This window comes from Bombus fervidus, chromosome 7 (assembly GCF_041682495.2).
Source record: "Bombus fervidus isolate BK054 chromosome 7, iyBomFerv1, whole genome shotgun sequence".
Lineage (NCBI taxonomy): Eukaryota > Metazoa > Arthropoda > Insecta > Hymenoptera > Apidae > Bombus > Bombus fervidus.
This window is the reverse complement of record NC_091523.1, coordinates 11,156,372-11,181,090: the sequence shown is the minus strand read 5'-3', so window position 1 is coordinate 11,181,090 and position 24,719 is coordinate 11,156,372. Positions and strand designations below refer to the sequence as shown.

At 39.8% G+C, this 24,719-nt stretch overlaps 2 protein-coding genes across 11 annotated transcripts in view; one reads left to right on the top strand and one right to left on the bottom strand.

Annotated features, from left to right (window-relative positions):
- Ryr (Ryanodine receptor) overlaps positions 1 to 24,147 on the bottom strand; it is a 41,057-nt gene extending 16,910 nt beyond the window's left edge. For 2 of the 10 annotated variants that reach the window (XM_072007462.1, XM_072007465.1), the window contains exons 1-30: positions 23,988 to 24,146; positions 21,329 to 21,724; positions 14,702 to 14,806; positions 14,496 to 14,594; positions 13,608 to 13,622; positions 13,031 to 13,108; positions 12,865 to 12,940; positions 12,675 to 12,787; positions 12,302 to 12,501; positions 11,696 to 11,878; positions 11,425 to 11,596; positions 10,836 to 11,005; positions 10,553 to 10,677; positions 10,111 to 10,481; positions 9,701 to 10,032; positions 8,186 to 9,294; positions 7,702 to 7,910; positions 6,783 to 6,882; positions 5,540 to 5,738; positions 4,733 to 5,106; positions 4,311 to 4,542; positions 4,211 to 4,240; positions 3,936 to 4,080; positions 3,516 to 3,817; positions 2,660 to 3,193; positions 1,908 to 2,140; positions 1,472 to 1,574; positions 1,243 to 1,398; positions 965 to 1,080; positions 107 to 652 (exon numbers count right to left, since the gene is read on the bottom strand). In XM_072007462.1, the coding sequence (XP_071863563.1) occupies positions 107 to 652; positions 965 to 1,080; positions 1,243 to 1,398; positions 1,472 to 1,574; positions 1,908 to 2,140; positions 2,660 to 3,193; positions 3,516 to 3,817; positions 3,936 to 4,080; positions 4,211 to 4,240; positions 4,311 to 4,542; positions 4,733 to 5,106; positions 5,540 to 5,738; positions 6,783 to 6,882; positions 7,702 to 7,910; positions 8,186 to 9,294; positions 9,701 to 10,032; positions 10,111 to 10,481; positions 10,553 to 10,677; positions 10,836 to 11,005; positions 11,425 to 11,596; positions 11,696 to 11,878; positions 12,302 to 12,501; positions 12,675 to 12,787; positions 12,865 to 12,940; positions 13,031 to 13,108; positions 13,608 to 13,622; positions 14,496 to 14,594; positions 14,702 to 14,806; positions 21,329 to 21,382 (6,481 nt within the window). In that variant the 5' untranslated portion in view covers positions 21,383 to 21,724; positions 23,988 to 24,146. Of the gene's footprint in view, positions 1 to 106; positions 653 to 964; positions 1,081 to 1,242; positions 1,414 to 1,471; positions 1,575 to 1,907; positions 2,141 to 2,659; positions 3,194 to 3,515; positions 3,818 to 3,935; positions 4,081 to 4,210; positions 4,241 to 4,310; positions 4,543 to 4,732; positions 5,107 to 5,539; positions 5,739 to 6,782; positions 6,883 to 7,351; positions 7,452 to 7,701; positions 7,911 to 8,185; positions 9,295 to 9,700; positions 10,033 to 10,110; positions 10,482 to 10,552; positions 10,678 to 10,835; positions 11,006 to 11,424; positions 11,597 to 11,695; positions 11,879 to 12,301; positions 12,502 to 12,674; positions 12,788 to 12,864; positions 12,941 to 13,030; positions 13,109 to 13,607; positions 13,623 to 14,495; positions 14,595 to 14,701; positions 14,807 to 21,328; positions 21,725 to 23,987 lie in introns of all 10 variants that reach the window. The other 8 variants (XM_072007460.1, XM_072007463.1, XM_072007469.1 and 5 more) reach the window with 8 other exon arrangements.
- On the top strand, positions 18,176 to 20,417 carry LOC141445800 (uncharacterized). The gene is made up of 2 exons (XM_074111843.1): positions 18,176 to 18,436; positions 19,795 to 20,417. Exons 1-2 carry the CDS (start codon positions 18,396 to 18,398, stop codon positions 20,129 to 20,131), a joined length of 378 nt encoding a protein of 125 aa, XP_073967944.1. The 5' UTR covers positions 18,176 to 18,395; the 3' UTR covers positions 20,132 to 20,417.
- Positions 24,148 to 24,719: the final 572 nt, after the last annotated feature.

The following is a 24,719-nucleotide window of genomic DNA, read 5'->3' as shown; positions in this document are numbered from 1 at the left end:
GTCACCATTTAATATTTAAATATGTTCTAAAAAATGTAATAGCAAAAGATAAGAGCAACAAGAATCGAGAAGCTAAATACGATCGATACTGTGATACAAGTCCAACCTTCTGGAGTCTTCCTCTCGGGTTCAGGTTCAGGTTTAGGTTCCTCTTCGAGTTCTTTCACTGCGTTGATAAAGTTGAACAGCTTCTTAATGGCGCCAGGTTTCTGAACTGCGTCTTCCGCCTCCTCCACAGCATCCGCTGCTTCCTGTAGGGCGTGCAAGGACACGTAGGACATGAGACTGTTGTGGAATTCATTCATCCGATTTATCAGATCTTCTCCGCAAGGACTATTCTCAGGATCATCCACGAATTCCATATTCTTGAAACTTAAGATTGCATTCATCTGTTCACGAGGTGGACATCGGAATTCTCTTGTCTTCTTCGCTGCTACTGCCGATGGTAAGTCAGATTGTTTGATTTCGATGTAACGCCGAAGTTGATCAGACTGAAGATCACCGACGAAGTCGTGGCTAAATGCGATAATGGACTCGACGCGATGTCGAAGCTGGATGTCGTTTAGATGATGAAGAAGATAGCACATCTGTAGTTTCGCACCTTCGGCCATTTTCATGTGAAGCAGTCCCTTCTTGTGCTCGTCTTTTCCTTCTGTAAATTGATTTTTATATTACATTTCGTCTTTAGAAGATAAAATTTTACTTCTATTAAAAATATAGTAGGCCAGGGAATTATTGAAATATCATAAAATATTTGGAAAATTATTATTTGGATGCTGCATCATCTTATTTGCCTGGATATTATCTTGAAGTAATTACGGTATTAGTTTATTTGATCTTTCAAATGATTTTTCTTCAAATTATTTTATTCAGCCATCAAATACTCGAAATGATCTGTTATCTCAAATCTCTGCTTTTGTCTTCGTTTCAAATAAAATTTGCGTAAGTCTGAAATATATTTTACCTTTGTCAAACGTCGGATCCCAAGTCTCAGGATGAATCATAATCAGAAGCTTCATAACGTCTTCGTTCCTGAGCATTCCGACCAAGAGCAACCTGTCTACTAGTTTCAAAAGTGGCCTGTAATAAACAAAAATCACGTAAATAAGAGGCACAAGAATGGATCTGAATCTGCGGCAGCAAGCAAGTTATCCTGAAAGCATTTTCTTTCTTCGTATCGTCGACGTAGATATTAAATATGCAGAATAGCCCAGGCGTGCACGTATTCATTTGGCTACATACAGGAAAAGATTCTCATTGCTGCCACCAATGGGGTCCCGATTGTGAACTTGATTGACCTCGACGGCCTCGTTCAGTGCAGTCATCACGTAGTCCCGCACTACATCCAGAGGGAAGTACGGACTGTAGAGGCTCCTTATGTTCTCGATCGTTTGATCGCTGGAAGGAATATCCCTTGATGTCGCCTATTAGTCATGGGGTTCACATCTAATTTTCAATTGAATATACCTACCTGATGTCTGTCATTTTCATCTGAGGACGAACCGACTCGGTTTCTAGATACCTGAGGCTGTGCTTCATTTCTTCGTTTTCGTATAAATCCTTCAGTTCTTGGCCTATGAAACGTATAAACTTATTGTTACATATCTATAAAGTTATCTATATTGGCTACAGAAAATATTTCCACATGGTTGCATTTATTATAGCATTCACGAACTAATTAATTACAAGTATATTAAAGTACAAGTTTATCGAATGTCGTGTCATTTAGTAGCATTTTTACATCACTAAAAAATGGTATATAGGACGTGACAAAAGAAAGAAGTTCATTGGAAAATATACAATAAGAGATATGGAATATAGGGACGTGTAAATAATTTTTTGTAATCACTGTATCTATGAATAGATGTCTTGTTTCAAGAGATGTTACTTTGAAAAAGTTTCTTTACCTAAAGGAATTATGTATTCATTTTTACACACTTCCATCGTAGTCGCATGTGACTCGAGATGCAAGGCGATCAGCAAGTCGTAGAATCCTTGTCGTAGGGGCCCGGACATGTATTCCGCTCGAATTGCGTACAATAATTGTTTTTGATCGACGTGCTGGCATAGAGCATGTGCTGCTCTGTAATTCGACTGATAACATAGAGCTGCGTACAGTGTCAGAGTGTGTGCATGGAAGCTGTAACAATTATATAGACAAATGTTAATTCTTCGAATAAATAGAAGAAGGCTTAATTCTCACTTGGCGGAGGCTCATCTTCGTCATGGAATATTTGTTTTATAACAATAACTTGAAGATCCAGACAAAAAAATTTTTTACCCTCATATGTTAATGAAATTCCTTTAAGAAATAAAATTCTACGTAATTCGATAAAATAACAACACATATGCAATACTGTCCATATGTATCTTGATACTTTGATCGATTTATAGCAATAGTACTTAAAATAGACCAAAGTATAGTTAGAAGCAGCATTCGCTTGCTTTTTATAGAGTCACTTTATGAAATCGAATTCTTTCATGCAATCACTGCAGTTTGATTTATCTGTAATTTTGTAATTGAAATATATCTAATCAAAAAATTAATAAGTGACCGATTTTCGAACGACAGCGTATAGGATGCAATTGATATCTGTATAAATCAAAATTTACCCAGCCTCTGCCTTTTGAGAATTAACATTGCACTTCCAGAACTTACCTAAGTAACTTATCCATCTCAATAAGCTCCAAGATATCGATACATCTATCCTCTTCAGGGATATGCAAAGCCAACATTGATATGGCATCCTCGCACAGCATGGACCAACCTCTGATATCAGACAGTTTCAAGGCATGAACCTGAAGCGATTGATTTGGAACTCTTGCCCATTGGTGAGGTTTTAGACATTGAACCTTCAATCTAGGTGGGAACTGTGGTATCACATGACGTTCTGAGTTTTGTAACACAGCAGCGGATAATGGTAGCGTTGTGGAGGTTCTTCCAAGTTCAATCTGAAGGATTTCCTTGCTGGTAGCTTCTACGAAGATGGCAGGGAATAATTTCGTATCGGGTTCCATCTTGAATTTGTGGCTAGTTTCCTTTCCCTCGCAGGTGAAGGACACCCAACCGGTTGCAGTATCCACGAAACATCCAACGAACATTCCTTGAGAAGCTCCCTTGCCGGATGCATCTTGCGTTACTTCGTTGTAAAGCTCATCCGCTCTTACCATATAGCAGCTCTGTCTATCAACCCTGCAATAAATTGCTCCATTTAACAGAGTAATTTAAAATAAGTTATCTTGTAAAGTAAGTTGATTCTTTCGTTGATACATATGCATAGAGTTACGCTTAGAGCTTTGGCAGTATGCCATGAAATTAATAAAATTTTAATAGAATCGATAAAATCGATAGCGTGTTTGCATAAACATCATCGTACATAAAGAAACTAATCGACATTTATTTAAATTTATTTTTTACATTGCTGATTTTCAATTTTTCGTCATTTTACTGTCATAGTACTAATTTGATGAGTCTTGTTTGAATATATATATAATAGAAGAGAAATTGAACTTACTGTTCTATAGGACGATCATAGTCATCGGTAATAACTACAGAGCCCTTCCTCACGCGAGACAGATTAAAGTCTTTAGTATGCAAATGATACTGGGAAGTGACCCAGCCAACATAAACGTGCGTTGGATCCTGTCCAGGAAAGATTCTCACTCCGTAGAAGTATTCGTTCATCAATTTCAAGCATTCTGCATCGAATATCTCATTTCCGATTGCCTCGACGCCGCTTCCACTCAGAGCAGACATAGACATTGCTTTTGGTGCGTTGCGTTCTGGGATCTGAGGTGGCACTACTTTCAAGTCCGTCTATAGGAAGAATTTGTCATTTATTTCGTGGCTCTTGAACGAAGATGGCAATAAAATTATAGCAGCAGGTAGTTGGACGAATGGACAAACAAATAAATAAATAAATAAATGGTTTTACGTTTGATATGCGAATTTGGGGAGGCCGGTTACTTGCTTTGTTCATCGATTGAGTCTTGGTGCTCTTATCAGAAACGTCTGAACGTACTGGTGGCTCGGGCGTTTTCGATTTCGCGTCCGGAGACTTCGCTTTACGAGAGAAGAATCTGCGAAACACATTGGAAATTTATTGTTTCTTCTTTATGTATTCATTCGTGTTTTTCACATGACAAAAACGCAAAAGAAATTTCACATGTGCAAATATTTAGATATGAAAGATTTATCAATTTAACTTACGGGGCATCCTCCATTTCTTTGCTAAGTTTGCTAGGAAGATTAGAATATCAAAATCTATTTTCCCGAGAAGAACTGATTTAAAATATGTGTTTATACTAACCGGAACGGAGAACGCCCACGTTTCTTCTTATCGTCCTTGATGTCGCCGTTCATATCGCCGTATCCATTCATGTCAACTTCGCTAATTGCGTTATCCATGTTTCCGACCCGTGACCCATAGAGAGAACCCTTTCTTGGAGGCCTCAACGGCTTGTTTCTTTGCATGGGAAGCGGTGACTCCTTCATCATTTCGTCGGCTTCCACTGCATCCTCCGAATAGTTCCTTTGTAATCCTGGAACAAACAAGGTTTTCGTTGAAAACGCTCACAAGTTTGAATTGGACAAATTATTCGTGTATTCATAAAAAATATAATGAACAGGCACCTCGAAGCAGACAATTTTTTGCCTTTAAACATTACCAACGAGTGTTTTGCGTATTTACATTTCTGATAAATGCAACTTATTAATCGTAGAAAATCTTACCTTTGATGTCGCTCATACTGAATCCAGACCTCATGATCTGCTCTATTTGAGCAGAAGGCGCTGCTTGTTGAGCCTGCTCCACTTGTTCAGACAATAGTCTATTCTGTCGCATTTTGATTTCCTGCCATCTCCTTAGTTTCTCACTTTCCGAAATAAACGTCGATTGGCAAATAACCGGTAAAGATAATCGCAGGAACTCCCAGTTCGCTTTTTCCATAGTTTCGAACGTGTTATGAGAGATCTTCAAACATGGTGGAGTATCGGAACCCGCTGGAATCCTGGCTACATCTATCCTCGTATCAGCCATATCGTCTGTGTTCTCGAAAATTGGTTGATCCTTGGTGTACCAATACGTAACTGGACGATTCATGTTCCTGGTATATTGAAGACGATTCTAGACATTTTACTTTACTCGATAAAATTCGTAATTGGAAAGGAGCGGAGGAAACGCATATCTAATTGGCATATGATACAATAGGATCATCTTCCCTTTTTAGAAGATAAAACAAGGTGCCTAGAAAATAGGGCACGCGTATTTTCGTATACGATAATCGCTAGAGAATTACTCGTATCGATTACTCATATAGTTATATAAATCATATGTCTAAAAACAAAACTATCATTCTAAATGCACCCATGATAAATAGTACATCTGTTTGTACACTAACCAAAAAAAAAAAAAAAGAAAGAAAGAAAGAAGTATTGTTTATTGACCGAGACAGAAGGACAAGCAACCAAAACATGTTTCTTCCAGCTATCTCCCCAACCACGTTTAAGATAGATTTATGATTTACATGTACTACTTACACACAGAACGGTTCGTATCCCTCTTGCAAACCGCAGGTCGTAAAGAACTTTAAGGTATTTACATCCTGTCCAAAAGTTAATTTTGCTTTTTGTCCAACACCAAGCGTGAAAGCTGGTACGAAACAGTCACCCTGTACGTCAGCGAAAGACGTTTCACCACCGAGCGCATCCATCAGCAGTTCTCCGTTCAGAGAAAAGCCTAAATATTTCGACATTTTTTATAAAGATTGTTTGTGGTGATGGTTAAATGTATAAATTTATATTGGATTACTACCAGCACGGCAGGAATTAATTTTAAGAAAAGGGGTCAAGTAAAAGGAGTAATCCATTAGTGCGACTAGCAAGTTTAAAGTTAACGAAGCTTTACGTAATCGACTAGCAGTGGCTATAAAGATAAAACACGCAGATAAAATGCGACTATATACAACTATGCGAAGCAAATGTGAAAATTGACATAAGCGTTACACATGCATATAGGGCTGATAATATCATAAAAATATATCAAATATTAAGACATGAAAATAGTGTGACATTATCACAAAGAAAATTAGCTTTGGAAAATGAATAAATAAATTTTGCAGAAATGTTGTAATGAAGAGATATAAGGGCACTCCATATTGGTTTAGTTTAAACAACATTTTCTATCGTTGATCAACCGCGACGGTCTTCTTTTCAAAGCCTAATCAAAATTATTTTGGTATTACCAAAATTTAGGACCACCCTTTGTTTTAGTAGTTAGCAAATATGAATCGTATGGAATATGAAAGCTTTGTTGCTGTTATTTACAATATTAATTGAGTAGAGTACTGGATACGGAAAGAATACAAGGACACACATGATGCTAATCGATTGTGTATGATTAGAATGTATAGCTTCGGTTGTAAATGGATGAAAATTTGATATATACGAATACGTTGTCGTGATGATGTGACAAGGTGAGGCAATAATCCGCATTAATGACTTTGTGGAATACATATGCTCTCATTGCCGTATGATGTTGCAAAGTTTGATTGATTAAGCAAATGGCACTCATCCAAACTATACGAAATACCGTGTATACAATAATACAGAAAATAAGCGAAAAAGAAAAAAGCAAACGAACGTAGGTTATTTGTTGGACTTTAAATTTTTGTATTTAAAAAGACGTTTTTCTGTATCCAGTAATCTATCTCTTGAATCAAATTATATGTATGTATAGCTTGAAATGGCAGCTGAAGCGTTCGCTTGAAAGATTCCGTCTTACTAATTGTTCGGTCAATTAGATCCAGGAAAACCCCGACAACGTCTCCAACCTGCCATTGTTTGCCAAATGTCTCGGCTGTGCCCGAGTATACTTTTTCCTCCTTTAAAATAAAATTTCACCAATTCAAAATCTCCGTTGGTGATTTGTACGCGATCCATGACACATCTACCTTACGATTAAACACGCTTATAATCGATATAATTTGCATGTACGTTTCGTCGTATATTACGTATCTATTTATATATGTATATTTGTATGTCTGCGCGAGACTGAGATTCGAACAAAGGCAATACGCAGGAGACACAGCAAATGATGTACACTTGATAGATATATTATAGAGATATAATGTTGTTCGCGGATTCCTTCGCGTTCGCTAATGAACGTCAAGCCACACTTCTCGAACGAAATCCCCAAATCAATTTCGTTCGATCTTCGGACAAGGAAACGCAGAAAAAACAACCAAGTCAACATGAAAAAGAACATATAGAGACAAAGACAACAGTAGTGACGAGAAAACTCAAAAAATGGTGGGCCTGCAGATCGAATTATTGGAAAAATTGGAGTCTTACTGATCGTTCGGTCTGCGACGTCAATGAAACATCCAACTACGTCGCCCACTTGATATCTGTGACCAAATGACTCGTGGATACCGGCGTGTACTTTAGTTACCTGATATTTACGATTGGTATCAATTATTTATGGCCTGTCAGCTTATGATGCATTTAGAATCTATTTCATGGACAAACATCTATCCTTACCGTGAACATTGTCGAAACCATTCGAACAAATTTATCTGCGATGCATAATTCGACGTACGTGAATTTTATTCTTTTATTTTTTTGTTTACGCGAGTTCAGTGTCTTTAATAACAAATTGCTCGAGGTTGAAAATCTATTGAATCGAATCAAGGAACACTTACGTTATAGCCGTCAAAAGCCCAAGTAGATTCGTCGCTTCCCAGCATATTCCCGGGAGAGCAGTCAGCTTTTGCCCAACCGACTCGCATAGGGCCAGCTGTCAGCACCTCGAACTCGAAGTACCACTTTCCGCTACTGACTGCATAGTGTTTCTCAACGCGATATGTTCTAAAGTATAGTTGTCGTAACCTGTTGGCTTCCAACAGCAACGCTGTAGGAACAAACGTATGGAGGCAAATAATTTAACAAGAGTTTATTTTACTATTAGGTCGATCGGAAATTTGAAACTTTCGCGACTTGGTATTGCAAAATTTCCAAAATAAAGACTGACATTGCTAACGAAGCTGGCTGAAATCCTGGCAAAACGTTGGAACATATCTTTTTCTCAAGAACACGACCCACGCTCGGAAATCTCGATTATGAAAATTCTATTATTAGACTACTCTAGAATAAAACAGGATTTGCCAATATTTCAATATCTTTCACCTTCGTGTTGTTCTCCAGTAGGTGGTTCCAACATGTATCCATAAACCAAAAGTGTCCTCACAGTTTCACTGGCGGTGTCACGATTAGCCTTCTTGATCGCTTCATCCACCTTCGGGTAGGGTACCAAATGGGGGCTCCTTCTCATCTCAGAATCCTCGTTCAGACCATAAGTCCATCCCTGACTAATCCTTTCCTTTGCCCACAAATTATGAGTATTCTCTGCAAGCTGGTCTACCAGTTCTTCCATCTTTGGCGTGAGTGTAATGGCGCTAAGATCGAGTGGTGCTGGTTTATATCCACTGCTTTGCAGGAAGGGTTCATTCGGAAGCCTCAGAGTCTTTATTCTAGAAGGTGGTTTATCCATCGTGATATAATATCCCAAGGCTAGAACAGTCTTCAGCGTTTGCACTGCCAACTGAGTGTCGTAACGTTTTTCTGCAGCTGGTAATCGCTCAAACTGAACGATACATGGATGAATCTTTCTCATATCGTCTCTATGTTCTCCATATATCCAACCAGCTTCGATTTTATTCATTGCCCACATCTCGTGGATATTCTCAGCTAGTTTATCTCTGATTTGCTCGACGTAAGATGGTAAATTGATCATAGATGTGTCGACTGGAGCTGGGACGAAAGCTGTGTCGTCCTCGACCAGCCATGGACCAGCTAGGACCACCTTGTTCATGTTTCCAAAGTAGAAACAGGGATCCAAAGATAGAATTTGTTGTGGTAATAAGCTTTCTACCAAAGGTGAGAATTCTTCAGGCGGTTGAAACTTGAGTCGGCCGTGGTCACCGCCTAACAGGAATCTACAGGATAGTTTGGATGAGCAGCTGATTGCGGGGAAGAACATGCCATCGAGGTTGAAATTTCGGAAGGATCCCATGATAGGTGCTCCGTTGAAGGTGAAAGTGATTATGGGCACTGTGAGATCCAATGCACATCCGATCACGTCGCTCTTTCTGATGTAAGGTTCCGTAACATTCTGAACAACTTGAGTTTTTCTACCACCGGTCCATAGATGTGCACCGTCGAAACCGAATGAATAGAGGTCGTCGCCAACACCGTTTCCACCCCATTTCTCGCCACCACCGGGGTATGGCATGTACCTTCGCAGGAAGAGATAAATAAGTGTTAAATCAGATTGAAGAATTCTCCATTGAAACTCTATGTATATTTCTTTCCCCGTAAAATAAGCGCAATTATACGTATGGGTAATTTTATTGGTTGAATTATTTTCTTAGCGACGTTGAGCGATTCACTCGTAAGTTCGACAGCTATAAAACAACCTTAAAATTATCTTAAGTATCAATGACACAACGATACTTTGTGTAACTTTGATACATTTAGTTGGTATCAAGGAAGTGAATTCGCTGAAATGACCTCGAGTTGATATTTGATAAAACCTACACAGCCTTAAAACGTCCACGAGTATCAATAAGACGATTTGAAATGATTTTTACTATCAGTGAATGCCAATAACACGACTCAATGGTCTGTCATTTATTGACTTACCCAGCCGTGTTCGCCCATCCTATTCTTAAATGCGGCATCATGTGCGTGGTCTGTTCGATGTGGTCAACGGTGACTTCGAAGTACCATTTCTGATAAAGCGCCGAGTTCTCGACTCTACCGACGAATATGTTCGGTCTAACGCTAGCCACGTGGTCGACCAGTTGCGTCTGAAGAAGGAGATTTTTTCCTGGCAGCAAGAAGTCACAGATATTGTTCTGCGAAGATCGAACAGCCACACCGTTACCCACGCACAGCGAGCAAAGTACGTCCAAGACTTTTGGGTCTCTTCCGTGCTTCTCCAACAAGGAAATGATGACTTTAATGTGCTCGTCCTGTGAAAATATACAAGTTCATCGAGATTGTAGGATTTTAAATATCTTATCGTACGTTTAACTCGTTATAACGCTTACCCTCATCATGTTTAAAGCTTCGGGCGAGTCGATAAGAACGCAATGCAGCACGTCCAACATTCCAGTGCCTTCGCTGGAAGCCTGCGATCCGAGTCGACTGAACAACCAGTTCAAACGATTGCTGTTAGCAAATTGCGCGCAGTTTGTGTGATTTCCTTTGATAATAGCTGCCAATAGTTGATACAGGTATCCTGATATTTGATCCCAAGCTTGACCACTCTCGTCTCCCGAAAGTGCCACGAGGAATCCTTGTGAAGTAATCACGTTGATCTTGTCGATGGCTTCGAGTATCAAGTTCAATATACCTTCCTCTTGAAACAGGTCTTGACGATTTCTCAGAGCGCGGAATCTGTTTTGTTTCTCTTCATGCTCTACATAAATCGTTAGAGTACGTCAATCTATTGTAATAATAGCGTTTCCGCGATTATAATAGTTTGCTTACCCATGTCGTCTTCGGGTTGAGCAAAATAATTAATCAAGTCTTCCAGACACATCACCATTTCGTTCAGATTCACATTTTGGAAGAACATAGACGCTCTTCTATCTACTTGCAGCGTCTCTAGGCCTCTAAAACATATTCGGTCCTTTTAGCGATCTGCCTGTCCACGTTAATTTATCATTCGGTTTGTAACGGCTCTGTACGCTTCCATCCAAGCCTCTACCATTTTTAATTGCACACTTTAATGTGGAGAAATTACAGTATCGATCGAACAATAGACACTCACGTGATGAACTGAGTGAACAGACTGCTGCACTTTCGTATCACACGAGCTGTCCGGGACTCTTCCTCTTGAGACCGAGAGAAGTCCAAACCGTCGTCCATCTTTCCTTCTTCGTGAAGGACGGCTTGCTTCTCCTCCACTTTGCCCACACCCTTTTTCTTCGTCTCGTACGACTATGATATAAATCAAAGTCAATCAAAGTCAAGTTTAATCCACCCCGACGAATAATATATACGTGCTTTGACTGTAAATGCGTGTACGTACATCAAGATGAGTTATCTCAATAGTTAGGAGTTATGAGTGTAGAAGAATAAAAAAGAGAATACATATAAATTTGGAATTTATGTATGGATAGATTTCTTACGTTTAGTAAATATAGTAATAAACGTTTTAGTTTGCACATTTTATATATTTTCGTAAGTTAATTTCGTTTAGATACTTAATTTTTCCAGTTCTGAAGGAAAGACCAACTTTTATGAATTATTAAACTGTTCTAAGAGTTTTGTGCAAGAGTGTATCTTTGCTTCTTCGTTTAAATAATTCACTTGCTTGAATATAAGAATCCTACGTATAAATTATTATTAATGTATACCTTGTACGAGACCCAGAGGCAAGTAGTAGCGTGCTGCATGATAACAGTCGAGTCACCATACTTGATGATCGGTGTACCGATAACTTCGAGATCCTTATCCTCGAGAATGATCTTCTGGTCATCCTTCTCTTGTCGTAACCAAAACGTTGAAGTCTCGGTCGTTGCCTCGTTTCTTCAAACACAGAACATAATTATGTAACTTGCGATTATTGGCACGACGTTCGATTTGACCTTTGAACTTTCCTATTAATACCTATTAATAGATATCTACCTATCGACCAGATACAGTTCGTTGTTTTCTTTTACACCAAGGTAACGTCCAGTTGTCAAGTGTCTGATCCTCATCGGATGCAGCCAGTTGATAAAACCACCGGCCCATTTAGTTCTTGCCAGCTCCAGTCTCCATAGAGATCGAGCTTGACTCATTACGCTGCCTCCCTCGTAGACCACTATGCTGTAAGCAATATATTAACTACTAGAAGCCATATGTAGCTTTAGCTGCTTTAATCGAATTATCTATAGAAACGATTATCTCTAGTGGAATAATAAATAAATAACGAATCGTAATTCTCGAGAGGAATTTTTCTTCCAACAATGAATGCAACAATATGATGGTGTGAAGCGTAATTGGATAGTACATTGTGAGATATTTAAAGATGCAAATTAGAATGCATACTATATGCAAAAATATATAAAACGTTCGAAATATAGTATTTGTTATGATGCTCAGTGGATGAAACGAATTTCTGCTTAAGCTACATCTTTTGTTTAGTTCTGTTTACAAAAATATGAACTTGCATAAAAATAGTTATTTTCGTGCATACAGTCTTGTTTCATCTAAGGGATAGAAGAAGGGGTTGAATTTTTTAACACTTACTTTTGACTCGGTGCTGTGCCCCATGTTGACGGTATAGTGAGGCATTCGTCGCCACCGTGAAAGAATCGTAGAACATCACCGCCAAATACGTAACCAACGTATTTCATCCGGCTGATTCCAGTGCCGTAAGGTTGTACCGACCAGTGGGTTACGTGGAACGAGGCGTTAACCACTGATAAGTCGTTTTCTTTTGTTGTGTGCTAGATAAATGTAGACGAGATTAATTTTCAAGATAGTGCGGATTTTAATGATCTGACGGTGAAACAACAAAATATTTTTTTATTTCAATGCCATGCTTAACAAATATCTTTGTGAATGAAGCTATTGGGAATATTACTAGGAAATATTATTGTTTTCTGTTTGTGTTGCTTACCAAGTATCTCTCAGTGGCCACAGATACCAGAATAAGGTCATCACCGACTCGAACCTTCTCACCCTCTGACCTCTGCTTCGATGCTGGATGCACAGTCCACCAACACGCCTCGCCTAAATGATCAATCGTATTACGTACACGTAAACACGACAGGAATTGATATTAATTCGATCGCGTTCCTTCGGCTAACCTTGAGAATGCTGTTGCAGACCTACGTCGAAAGCCAACTTGTCATTGGACGAGCTGGTCGATAAACACGCCAAATACTGTAAACGAAACAGTCAGTTCTCGTGAAAATAACGATCAAACGATGATACGTTTATTAATTATGTACGAAGAAAGATGTAATTGTTTACCATGTCGCTGTTTTGATGCCTCAGTAAAATAGCGTTGCCATACAATAACGTTCTGTGTCCAGATCCAGTGCCTTTTCCCTAAAATTACGGAACGATATTCTAGCAATTAGATAAAACATGTAGAAGGCCTGAGATACACGTAGATCGAAAATGGATTAAAGAGAGAAAAAAAAAAAAGAAACATAAAATAAGTACACAAGCATACCGATAAGAGAAGGCCATAAATAATGATTGTTAACGAATGAATGTCAATGGCAGGCATGAAAAAATAAATGCGTAAATTGATCGTATGTTAATTGAACGTAAAAGAGAAAAGTACGCAGTCATAGAAATTCGCGCGATCAGCATACAAGTACAACGTAACTGTGTCAGTATTTAAACATAAGATAGAAAGATGCATAATCGAAGAAAGAAATTTCAACGAGGAAGAAAGAAAAGAATAACCAAATGGAAGAGAAAAGAGAAAGAATGAAAAGATCGGTGCAAGCAAATGACGTTACTCACAAGCATGAAAGTAAACGTAAACGTAAACGTAAACGTAAACGGTGTCTTAGAGCGATACGGAAAGTATACTTACTAAATTTTCTTGCTGCTGCAAACAGAAACACAGATGTTGTAAATCTCATCTTTTCGTTTTGTCAATCGTGAATAGATAGAGAAAGAATAGTAGAAAGAAAAATTCGGTCAACACGCTTACAATGTCGGTCGATAAGTAAAAATGTTTTGCATGAAATTCTAGTTTTGCGGTGAGTTGCAACGCATCGACGTAACAAAAGTTGGACATAAACATGGGACATAAGAAACAAATACGGACAAATGAAAGACAATTTGAGACGTGTTACACGGCTACATGGACGCATGCCACATTTATTGGATAAGGAAACGTGCGGATGCATTCAGAAAATTATTTCGTTGTGTCTTATCGAGGAATAAAAAAAGGTACGGAAAGAACCAGCGATTTAAACGCAATTCAATTCGCAGTTGATCAAAAACAACGTGGATAGGTTCACAAAATCGCGGGTATCTACTTTCTAAGTGCATCGTTCAGTTTAGTTGGTACAATTTTACAAAAATATGGATAAATGATATTGATTAATCTCTCCTGTATACGATACATGAGATCAAATGGATTTTATGGCCCACTCCTATGCAGGTGATTTAAGTACAGAGGTCATTCACATCGACCAATCGATTTACGCACGATGCAGAGGAGAGTCCTGTTTATCGTACGGATTAAAGATACTGCAACTATTCGTTGTCACGGTTATCGAACAAAAAATAGATACGGCGAAAATATATGACAAGAACGCCTGCACAGGAAAACGGAAAAATATCACGGTGTGGAGCATTGTACGAAAATTAGAAAAAGAAACAGTTGCTTCGACAACGTAACGTTCGAACGATCGTGTCAGTGACACACGAGGATCATCGTACGATGAAGGATGATAAAGAAGTGGTACGTTACCGTCTCGGAACCGGCGGCGGTTACCAATTCCTGCAGAGCTCTCACCGACAGAGCTTGTTCTATTACGAATACGCATTGCGACAGGTCAGGTGGTATGTTCTGCAATTGTAAATAAAATGGTCAATATTAAATTTCTACATTTGTTTGGCTCAACTTTGTCAACGATCGTAACGAAATACAACAATCGAATTAATTAAAAATTCTACCTTGTCTGCGATATTCTCGAGGAAACAGTGTCGATTACCAAAGCCTTCAGCTGCGAGGCAAACCCTTTCGCCAGTTGCGGTACAGGACAGACATACCATGTCCTCCTACAATTTCGATTCACCGTTGAATTCAATTTTTCTTTTATCATTTTTCATGTAATTATCCGACACACGAAACAATACTAGCAAACGCTGATCTGTTTTTGATTATCGTAGCATCGTGTACATACTGTATACAACGATGTTATATACATTTTGATGGTATTTCGTTGCAATAATGTAATTTTCGAAATTCTCAGTTTTCGAAATAACTAATATATAGTACTAACAAACGCCGATCTGTCTTTAATTCTCGTAACATTGCATAACTGTTATATAATAGAAACTTTGATAATTCTTTTGAAATAACGCAGTCTTCGAAATGTTCATTTATCTAATAAATATATAAAAAGCGGCAACATAGTGAGAGAAGAGGTGTTGTGTTTAAAAAATGATTCATTGATGCATTAGAAATACGAGAACCAACGGCGACCTTTGCGAAACGCTAAAATATGATGTGAGCCAAACGGCAGATGTTACGCACAGTGCCAGAACCAATTTGGACCGTCTCAGGAATGCTCGACGCTGGTTTTATACAAGCATACTGGGAAACGCTTCTCAAGACTTTCAAAGCGGATTGTCAGGGAAACGATTTCTCTGTTTTTACTACGCAAGCCTTGCTTAAGCGTTACTTAAGAGGCAGGAGTGGTAGTATTCTTCGGTATAAGACAGTGGCTTCGACTGAGTCATATCTCACGCGAATGAGTTTTATCATGCAATTCCGCCAATGTACAACGCAATTCGGCGAAAATATGCGGACAAGAATTTTCGAAGTAGTTCTAACTTGACTAAATAATACGTACTATATATTTGAAATAAAACAATGACGCGACACGACGGTGCACTTAGAATTGCATTCTTTAACAACAGTATTGAAATTATCGACGATTAAAGTATAAAATTTCTGCTAAGGAACTTGAAAAAAGAAATATATGAAAAGATATAATGCAAACTTTTATCCATATATTTTACGACAAATCATTCAAATACTTAAAATTTATCGTTGCAAATTTAGAAAATTTCTACTGAAAGGTATACGAACTGGTCATATCGAATACTTTGATAATTTTGAAGTAAATATAGCGAAAGTATTTTTAAAGCGGCAGATTACGGTCGCGGACGGATTTAGAGTTTCGAACGGATGTGAATGATCGATTCTAATTCGCCCGTGCGTTTAAATTAGCGTCTTGGAACATATTCGATGGCCCGTGGAAAGTTTCTACGCTCGATAACGCAATTAAACAATCGCTCTTTATCACTGCGATCGACGACCAATGGTGCAATATGCTAACACATTTATTTCTATCGTCGACGACGACCTGTCATGGTGCGTCGTATCGCTCACAAAAATTCCGTGTTCTTCCTCAATTCGTACGTGCGACGTCAAGAGTAACGGCAATTCTGCTTCGTTACTTTAGATATTTTTCACGCAGATAAAAGGAGCACGCATATCCAAACGCAACGCGTACAACACGAACGCCGTCATGGCGTATTATAGGAAAAACGTGTTCGAGAGTGAATTAACATAACGTGTTACCGGGTTATACGAAAAGGCACGCAAGTCTTATCTGGCCCTCGAGTATATTTGCGATTCAGGCCTGCCAACGCCTTTGCAAATTTGTCTAATGACAACGTTAATGGCATTTCCCATTTTAATTATTATTTTAGCTGTTCGTTAATACAATCGAGCAATTTCTGATAAAATCTAAGGATCATCGATCGCTGATTACAAGTTGCAATCGTGATTTCTCGTGGTATTTCATTCGAGCATGGAATATTGCTGCACGAATAATTAATAAGCAAACATCTTTGCAAATTTATTTAATGAGAATATCGACGATGTTCTCTGCCTCAATTTCTATTTCAATTGTTCGTTAAATAATTTGCGGTAGAATCAATAAATTACGGATAACAATATAGGAATTTTGGTCGCTTACGATCTATGTATAATCACGACTTTTCTCGGTGTTCCATTCAATTATGGAGAATGAAGCAATCGAACACGGATAATGAATCGAATAAACCAATTATTTCCGCTGTCCGCGAGATCAACCGCGATCGAACCTGCAACGTGTTGCAAACGTGGGTCAAGGGTGGGTTTATATTTTAGTGTTCGACAATTCGGCACGATTTTGTTCGAACGTGTAATAAATGTAAATCATTCGATTTTCGGTTATGAATCGAAAAATTCACTTTATATCTAGCAACTTTCATCGAAATTGATGTCGTGAAGTTTAACGTTACTAATTTATCTTTCTCACGTCAAACCCATTCACGACATTGTACTAAGAATCATTCTTCAATCGTATAGGTATAATTTCACAGTTTAAAAGGAATAAACGTTTCGATTGAAACGATTACGTCGTTAATTGCCGATCGATATCTTCATTGTACGGCGAGGTGCTTTCAGCACTTTCCAAACCACTCGTATCGGCCACTTGGCCCGTGGTTGTGTACGAAACCGACGAGCAATTGTTACGAATCGTTAATGATACGTTCTTTGCGTTCTCGTACGCAAGCACTCGTTGAAACGAAGCACATTATTAACTCGGACGGTCGCTTTTCGACGTGGAATCTTTAATAAAGAGATACCTACACAAGCTGTATTGATCATACGGAACAATGCAACGTCGATTGCTAAAATTAACTGTCACGACGCTCTTAAAGAAGAGAGTTGACAGTCTAGAAGTGGCTCGTCCGCTAGACGCACGGCATATTTAAATGGTCCAATTTAGTATTAATTTTAATTAGCTTGCATCGTCTATTTGTTGCCACTCGTGCCGCTAGCGACGAGTGAATGTAAGCGAATCGTAAAAGTGTGCACGATAATTTTGAGGGGCGCTCTACGATGCCAATAGTTGTTGACTTAATTAATGATCATTACGTACAAACCAGCGTATCGTGAGTGATGACATGATTTTTTTTTAGCCTTCTTTATATTTCTCGAGACATTTCAACATTCTCGAACGTTTTCATTGGACGGATACCGTCAAACATAACATCCATGCGGTCCTATGTACGTCCGATATATTTTCGTGAAATTACGTTAAACGATCTATACCAGTTTCTGAAATTGGAAACGGTGCAAGGAAGAGAAAGAAAAGGGAGAAAACACTGGAGAATGAAATTACGCTCCTATTTCCGTCCTTTCTCGAAGCGAGGTAAAATTGATTTACGTTGGACTCGTTCTCGTGCCAAGCAAGGCTAGCGATAATTTCGAAAAGATTATGTATATTTGTCTTCGTTAAACTGGATGAACGAATGAGTCGTTATAAATTTCGTTTAATCGCATTAATCGGCGCTCGATAAAGTAAACGAGACGTGAAACGATGAGACGATGGTTTTACTGGGATTAATAACAAAGATAGAAATTATCGATTTGCGTGTCGATGATAAACGAAACGTTCGGTTATAATCAGCTCCACCGTATTAATGCTCGATTCACGTATAACACTATCGATTCTTCTGTTCCTACCTAAGCGAACCTAGCCGATGAAAGCTTCAAATGTTTTCAACCGTTTGGACATTTCAGATTTCGGCCACACATAATCAAATTTTCAAGTAAAGCTTAATAATAACGGCACAGCAATAGAACATGGATCGACCATTCGATTATGAAAATCCTAATGACGACAGGTGAGACACGTTCGATCCTATAAACTAGGCTAGAATCGTGTTTAAAATCATTTATCTCTGAATCGACACGATCGTTCCTCTAAAACGAGGTTGGCTTTCCTATAACTAGATCGGTCTCGATTAAATTTCGTCGTGAATCCAACGATAAACTTATTTCTCGCACGATTTCCTAATCAACGAATCGGCAATCCCGTATAGTTGAACTCAACTTCAAAGGATCAAAGAAATATTAAAAATGTTTTTTCTCGGTTGAGATAATCGATTTGTGACACGTCGCACACCAGCCGAAAACATATGACAACCATATACCGTTGCATGCTTCTAAACATTTTCTTTCTTTCTTTTTTTTTTTTTCTTTTTTTATTTAGCCGATACATATTTATTAAAATGCAGTATGTTTTATCGGTGAAAAACGTGAAATTCGGTGGCGATCGATAACATTGTTTCTCTTCGAACAAATATATCCGGTTATGCTTCCCAGTCACGAACGCCACTTACAGTCGCTTAACACTTTGGATGGGGATATGCGATATCGTGTAATTTCATTAGCACATAATTTCCTTCGATACGTTTAATCAAACGCATCTCGTACCTTGGAAACGACGAAGGAAACGCGACAAAGAAAAGTAATTAGTGTCGGTTATAACGGTCCATGTTTCGAAAGACCTCTGGTTTAAGGTATTTCTTCGTGGCATAGTAATTTCCTTGGAGACCTTGGAACTTGGACGACCACTTTTACGGATGCGCGATTCTTCAAAGATTCCCCCGTGCAACTTCTGGGTCACGAGTAGTTTTCGTGAACGATCCCCTTAACGTTATTTCGAATTAAAAGCAGTTCTCAACGCTATTTTACGAATTAGATGGTATTTGGTCTTCTTTTCGAGACGAAACTTTTTAGATTCGTAACGGGGTAAGCGTCCTCACTGGTAAACGATATTCGCAACATGGAAGATAGTTCGCGAACAATGCTTGCAAGATATTCGCAAACATTTCACGACCGCTTTATGATCACTTTACGATTTTCGTGCGAATATTATTTGTAACAAACTCACGAACAGTTCTTTAAAGCTACAAAAATGTGTCATATATAAATCATGATCGATAGGAGCTTCGACGTAGACCGAGGATTTTCATGCTTTTCATAAATAAATATATTCCAGTTCACCACAACTCAGTAGCAATAAGATCGATATATCTTGCATGTAGAACTATCTTTGGATAATAAAGGCTTTATGGTATATATTACTGATCGAAAACGGCTGATACAGGCGTTTCAGAGAATTATGTTTCATGAACATATTCGCGAACTCTTAAAGATTTAAAGGTAGGAATTTCAACGTTGTTCGTTCTCTTGATAGAAATGTAACGCAACAGACTGTTCATCAAGAACCCCATCCAGCCGTGGATAACCCAGTTGTCGAAAGGGGAAGTAGAAGAGGATGTCGCAGGCGTTCCCGAAGAAGAAGAAGAAAGTCCAAATGCGTCTGCAAGCCTCGCAGAAGGCTGATTCTATCGTCTAATCCTTTCATCATTTTCTATTTGGAAATGTACTTCAAAACGCCTGGGAAACGCGTGACGACAGTGGCTCGCGAGGCTGGTAAAAAATGGTGTTCCATGTCGGAAAGTTCAAAGCGAAAGTACTACAAGCTCGCAGAAAGGGTGAGGCGACGATGCTCCTCGAGGCGGAGGAGATAGCTTGCGATACGATGCACGAAGTGTCTGGTTTACTTCGTATCCGTGATATCATTCTGATGATAGAATAAGAGAATACCCGGAAGAAAGCTTGAACGTTCTCACGTAACAAAGTGACGCGTATTCCAAAGCAAGAATCGGCCGTTTGAAACGCGAAACGCCTGCAACTTGCAGAAGTCGTATTATCGTAAAATCGAGGCATCGTATCGAAATTCGAATCATGGAATTTGTGTTCGAAAAACGAGATCGAGCGTATATAAATTCACAGTGAAACATACTTTATACTTTATGGAACGAATGTACAGGTTTTTTATACGTAGAAAAGGCCAGGACGTTGCGCAACGACAGCGTGTTGCAGAAAATGGAAAAGGCAAATAACAGAGGAAGGGAGAAACACGGAGGAAGAAAAAAAAAATCGATGGACACGCGTGTCGGTGTTGTTGGACGGCGATATTCCCCGATAAGAGAACCGCGTGCATCAGAGAGATATATTTTTACTAAAGGCGGGTATTAAAGAGTCGAGCATCGAGCGCGTGCAGCTTACGGAAGCTCAAGGCTGTAGCTACCCTCTCGGTCACTATGTTACTGCCTGATCCTTGCGGGTTGAACGAGGTCAAGGTCGTTCGACACGAGAACTTTAAGTGCTTCCACGATTCATTGAATTCCTCCCCCCTTGTGCTCGTCCTTTGCAACGGAAAATCGCGATTTTATGCAAGACAACAGCACCGTAAACACCGCTCACACCGCGAATGCTAACTTTAAACGCCTTTTAAGCGGATTTACCCGACGTCATCTACTCGCTTGCCATCTAATTGCGTTCGAGCCTGAACGATATCCGACCTTCTACGATGTCGCGTTCTTTCTTCGCCGAGTCCAATCCTTTGATAACATCGCGCGCTTTTCAACCTCTCCCACGTGATGATCCGAAGACTAGTCGAAGACTTTTCTGCCCACGACTTTTATTTAATTCGTTTAATGTTCATTAAACGTTTCTCTCGTTGGATCAGCGTTTGCATGGTACCAAACTATAATACAACAAAAAAGAAAAAAAGAAAAAAAAAAGCGTTCCTTTGATAATAAAGCGTCCATGTCACGCTCAACTGTTAAATTCCTCTTTGGAATCGTAAGATAAATCGCTAAAAAAATTTTCCTATTGCGTTATCAATTTTTAATGTAGTAACGGATAAACATTTGACTCACCGTACGGAGGAAGGATACGTCATCCTGCTCGGAGCCACCCTCGCTGTCAGCCATCCCGTCGGTACGTTTTCACGTAGCCTGACGCCGAGCTCAGTTCACCTCCCCTCGCGTTATTTTTCTCGGTCGTGGTCTGGCCTGTTTCTCCGCGACGCACGTTCACCGTCTCCAGCTTCGTAGTCAATAGGGTGCTGATGAACGGTCACACGCGGTCACGATTCGACATGGTTCGCCTTTCCGGTGGCACACACACGGCTGCCGGTGCGGAACGTTTACGCGCTGGCCGACGATGACCACCAACACCACCAGCACGGTGTCGACGACGTCCTAACCTCCGATAGCGTACCAATGATCAGCCACTACTGGCCGGAGAGTGGCTCGCGTGAACCTCGGCAACCCCTGCGCAAGCGCCCGTTTCCTTCAATCAAATTCCGCATGCTCGAAATTCCGTCGTAATGAAAACGATACCCCGTATACACCTTCCCTTGTTGCTGTTTTTCTTTACGTTAGGGCAGTCTGCTCATTTCGGTGATTTAAGTGGGCTAGTAAAAATGGGCTAGTAGTTTGGGAATTCCCTGTATCTCCAGCAATCTCGATCGACTCGATAGATCTCATGAATTTATCGAGTTCCGGAATCTTGGAAGTTTAGAGACATGGAATGTTTCAGACGCCCTTGGGATTGGAAAGATCGCGAAATATTTTTGAAATTCATTAGCAATTTATCAGAAGGTTTGGCTGGGTTTATAATTGATACAGCGAATGCACGAATCGTGTCTAAGCTGTAAGATCTTTCGTACTTCGTGGGAAATATTAATTAGATTACCCTATTACTCGAAAAGAAGCCAGAAACAAGGGAAATTGTATTGCGTACTACGCACTGATTTAAACGATCAAAGTCGGGAAGAAAGCGTAGAAGGTAGAAGTTGGCTGAACAAGAAGGGGAGGCTGCCTGGATCTTACCGCGTTTAATTGAATTGGGAAAGCAGAGAAGTAATTATCGTGTTCTAGAATATTTCTACCTGGTGCATTTTGAAACTAGATACACACATTATTATTTATTATTATTATTTAGCAAATATCGTAATGCATTGCAGATCGCTTGTATTATTTTTCCAATGAATCATCCACGCGCTATTAGTCGTCGTGTATCATTTCTATACACGATCACTGCTAATTGCGGCGTTAATTACGGTAACATTGTTATCATTGTTGTTAACGGTATTATCGCTTTTACTATTTACGTAATTGCAGTGACGATGCGTAAACGTGCGTCAATTAAACGGAGAAAACTTCCAGCAGCGAAGTCCGTATATTTAGATATAAATCCAACGGGTGACGGGTTTAAGTAAAAATAGTTTAGAGCAACTGTTCCACCCGCTCCTCTCCCACCGTATTACTTCCGGTACAATTTAAGGTACAACGATCTGACGTCTCACTTGGAACAAATTGCTTTGCCATTGCACTCTTTCATTCTAATAACCGCGTCAAATTTATAAACCAACATTCACACGCGACACGTAAGACCAAACATAAAATGGTTACGAATAATCCGTGGAAATCCAATTTGCTCACGAATCGGAATAAATCCAATTTCGTGCGAGCCTTTCGATCAAGTTTGAAGCAGTTCTTCATCCTCGACCGATATTCGTTCCCGAATATCAATCGAACAAATCGAATTTAATTACTCAATTAATTAAACGATATCATCGACGACAACAAACGCGATGGTGGACGACGTTGACGCGAACAGACACACGCTTCGAATCGGACCTGTTTCATTCTCGCGTCTATTTCCAGCAACCGGCAGAAATAGATGCATTTACCACACGATGAAACGAGCGAGGGATCCGTGTGAGCTTGGCCGTGCCTCTACTCGAATTAGAAATGGCAACATGTTAATCGAAGGTTAAGGATATCGCGACGATGTACGAGCGAATCGCGGGACGCGATCCTGAGAGGAATCGTCGAGAGTGCGTACGAACGATCGCCGATAAATCAGCGACGCGTTGCCACGAATTGGCAACGAATCAGCAGAAATTAATATTGTCCTAGTGCTAAATATTTCTTTGAACAATTCTCACGGAGCAGCAGCGAGAAAATATACCTTGTTACCGAGATGGGACCGTGTGAACGAATTCGTATGAATGTTTCGCAATTTTGGAAATTCGCTGCCAGAATATACACGAACTACGTGGAAGATCAGCATCGTCGCGTGCATCTAAAAGGAATATACCTATCTCTGTGCGCGATCGAGCAATCGAGCGTTTCATCCATCGATGTAGGAAACACCGTCGCGAAAGAAAAAGGTAAGAGAAAAGCTGCCCGTACGTATCTGTAATTAAAACAGGCACAAACTTTCGAGAAAGATGCCTGTGGCGCGTATCGCACCCACTCGTACGCAGCCACGCATACGCTTCTCGATGCGTACAGTATGCAAATGCATCGAGGTCGATCGGTCTGCCGAGTACCCGCAATGGTAATTCACGCCGCATTACTTTCAAACTGCACGCCTTTTTTTCAGCCACTTCACTGTATCGCGAAACAGACGAATCGGTCAGAAACGAAAACTGCCCTCGAAGTTTCACCTCGAGAATCGAAAGGAAAAACCGTAAAGAAACTTCCTTTTACACTATACACCAAAAAAAAAAACGGTAACACTCACTCTTGTCTGAAATCGATTTGCGGATCGACTTGGATCGAACCAGGGGTTAATTCGGTCGAACGATTCAGGATGGCTGGATCGTTCGTTTTCTTGGTCGGGCCCCACCGACGAAATTCGTATCGAGGCTCGAGCGGTTCTGCCGGAGCACGATGTCGAGCGGAGTGAAGCGAGCGAACGAGCTAGCGGCGCTCTCCGGCTATTTTCAGCCTCGAGCCGAGCCCGCGTTGCCTCTCCTCACGCTACGCGTCGCCGTTCCTCCATGTTGCACGCAAAACACACCGTGTTGCTGTCGCTCCTCGCAACGACGGTGTCTTGCCTCGTCGTTTGAACGAATGACGAGGAAGTTCGATAATAAATGGGTTCGTCAAACGATCTTAAAAAGATAACGAAACCACCCTAAACAGATATTTAAATTAGTAGATATTATTTCGCGTATGACTCGTTTCTATACTTTTAGATGTCTCGTTTCGTGTTCTTGGAGTATGTTTTATGTGCGTGTCAGAGAAACGTATGACTAACGTCGGTACAAGGAACGGCTGTTATTTATTATTGCAACATATGTAATTACAAGTTTCATTGAGTTGATGTTACAATTTTGCAATTGCCTCGCCTCTGTTGGCAATGTTTGCCAAATTCTCCTGTATCGAGAAATAGATTTAATTCAAGCGTACAGAGAATTCCGACAGTGGTCAGACGAAGCGTTTTCCATGGAATTACCCTTATAACGCACCA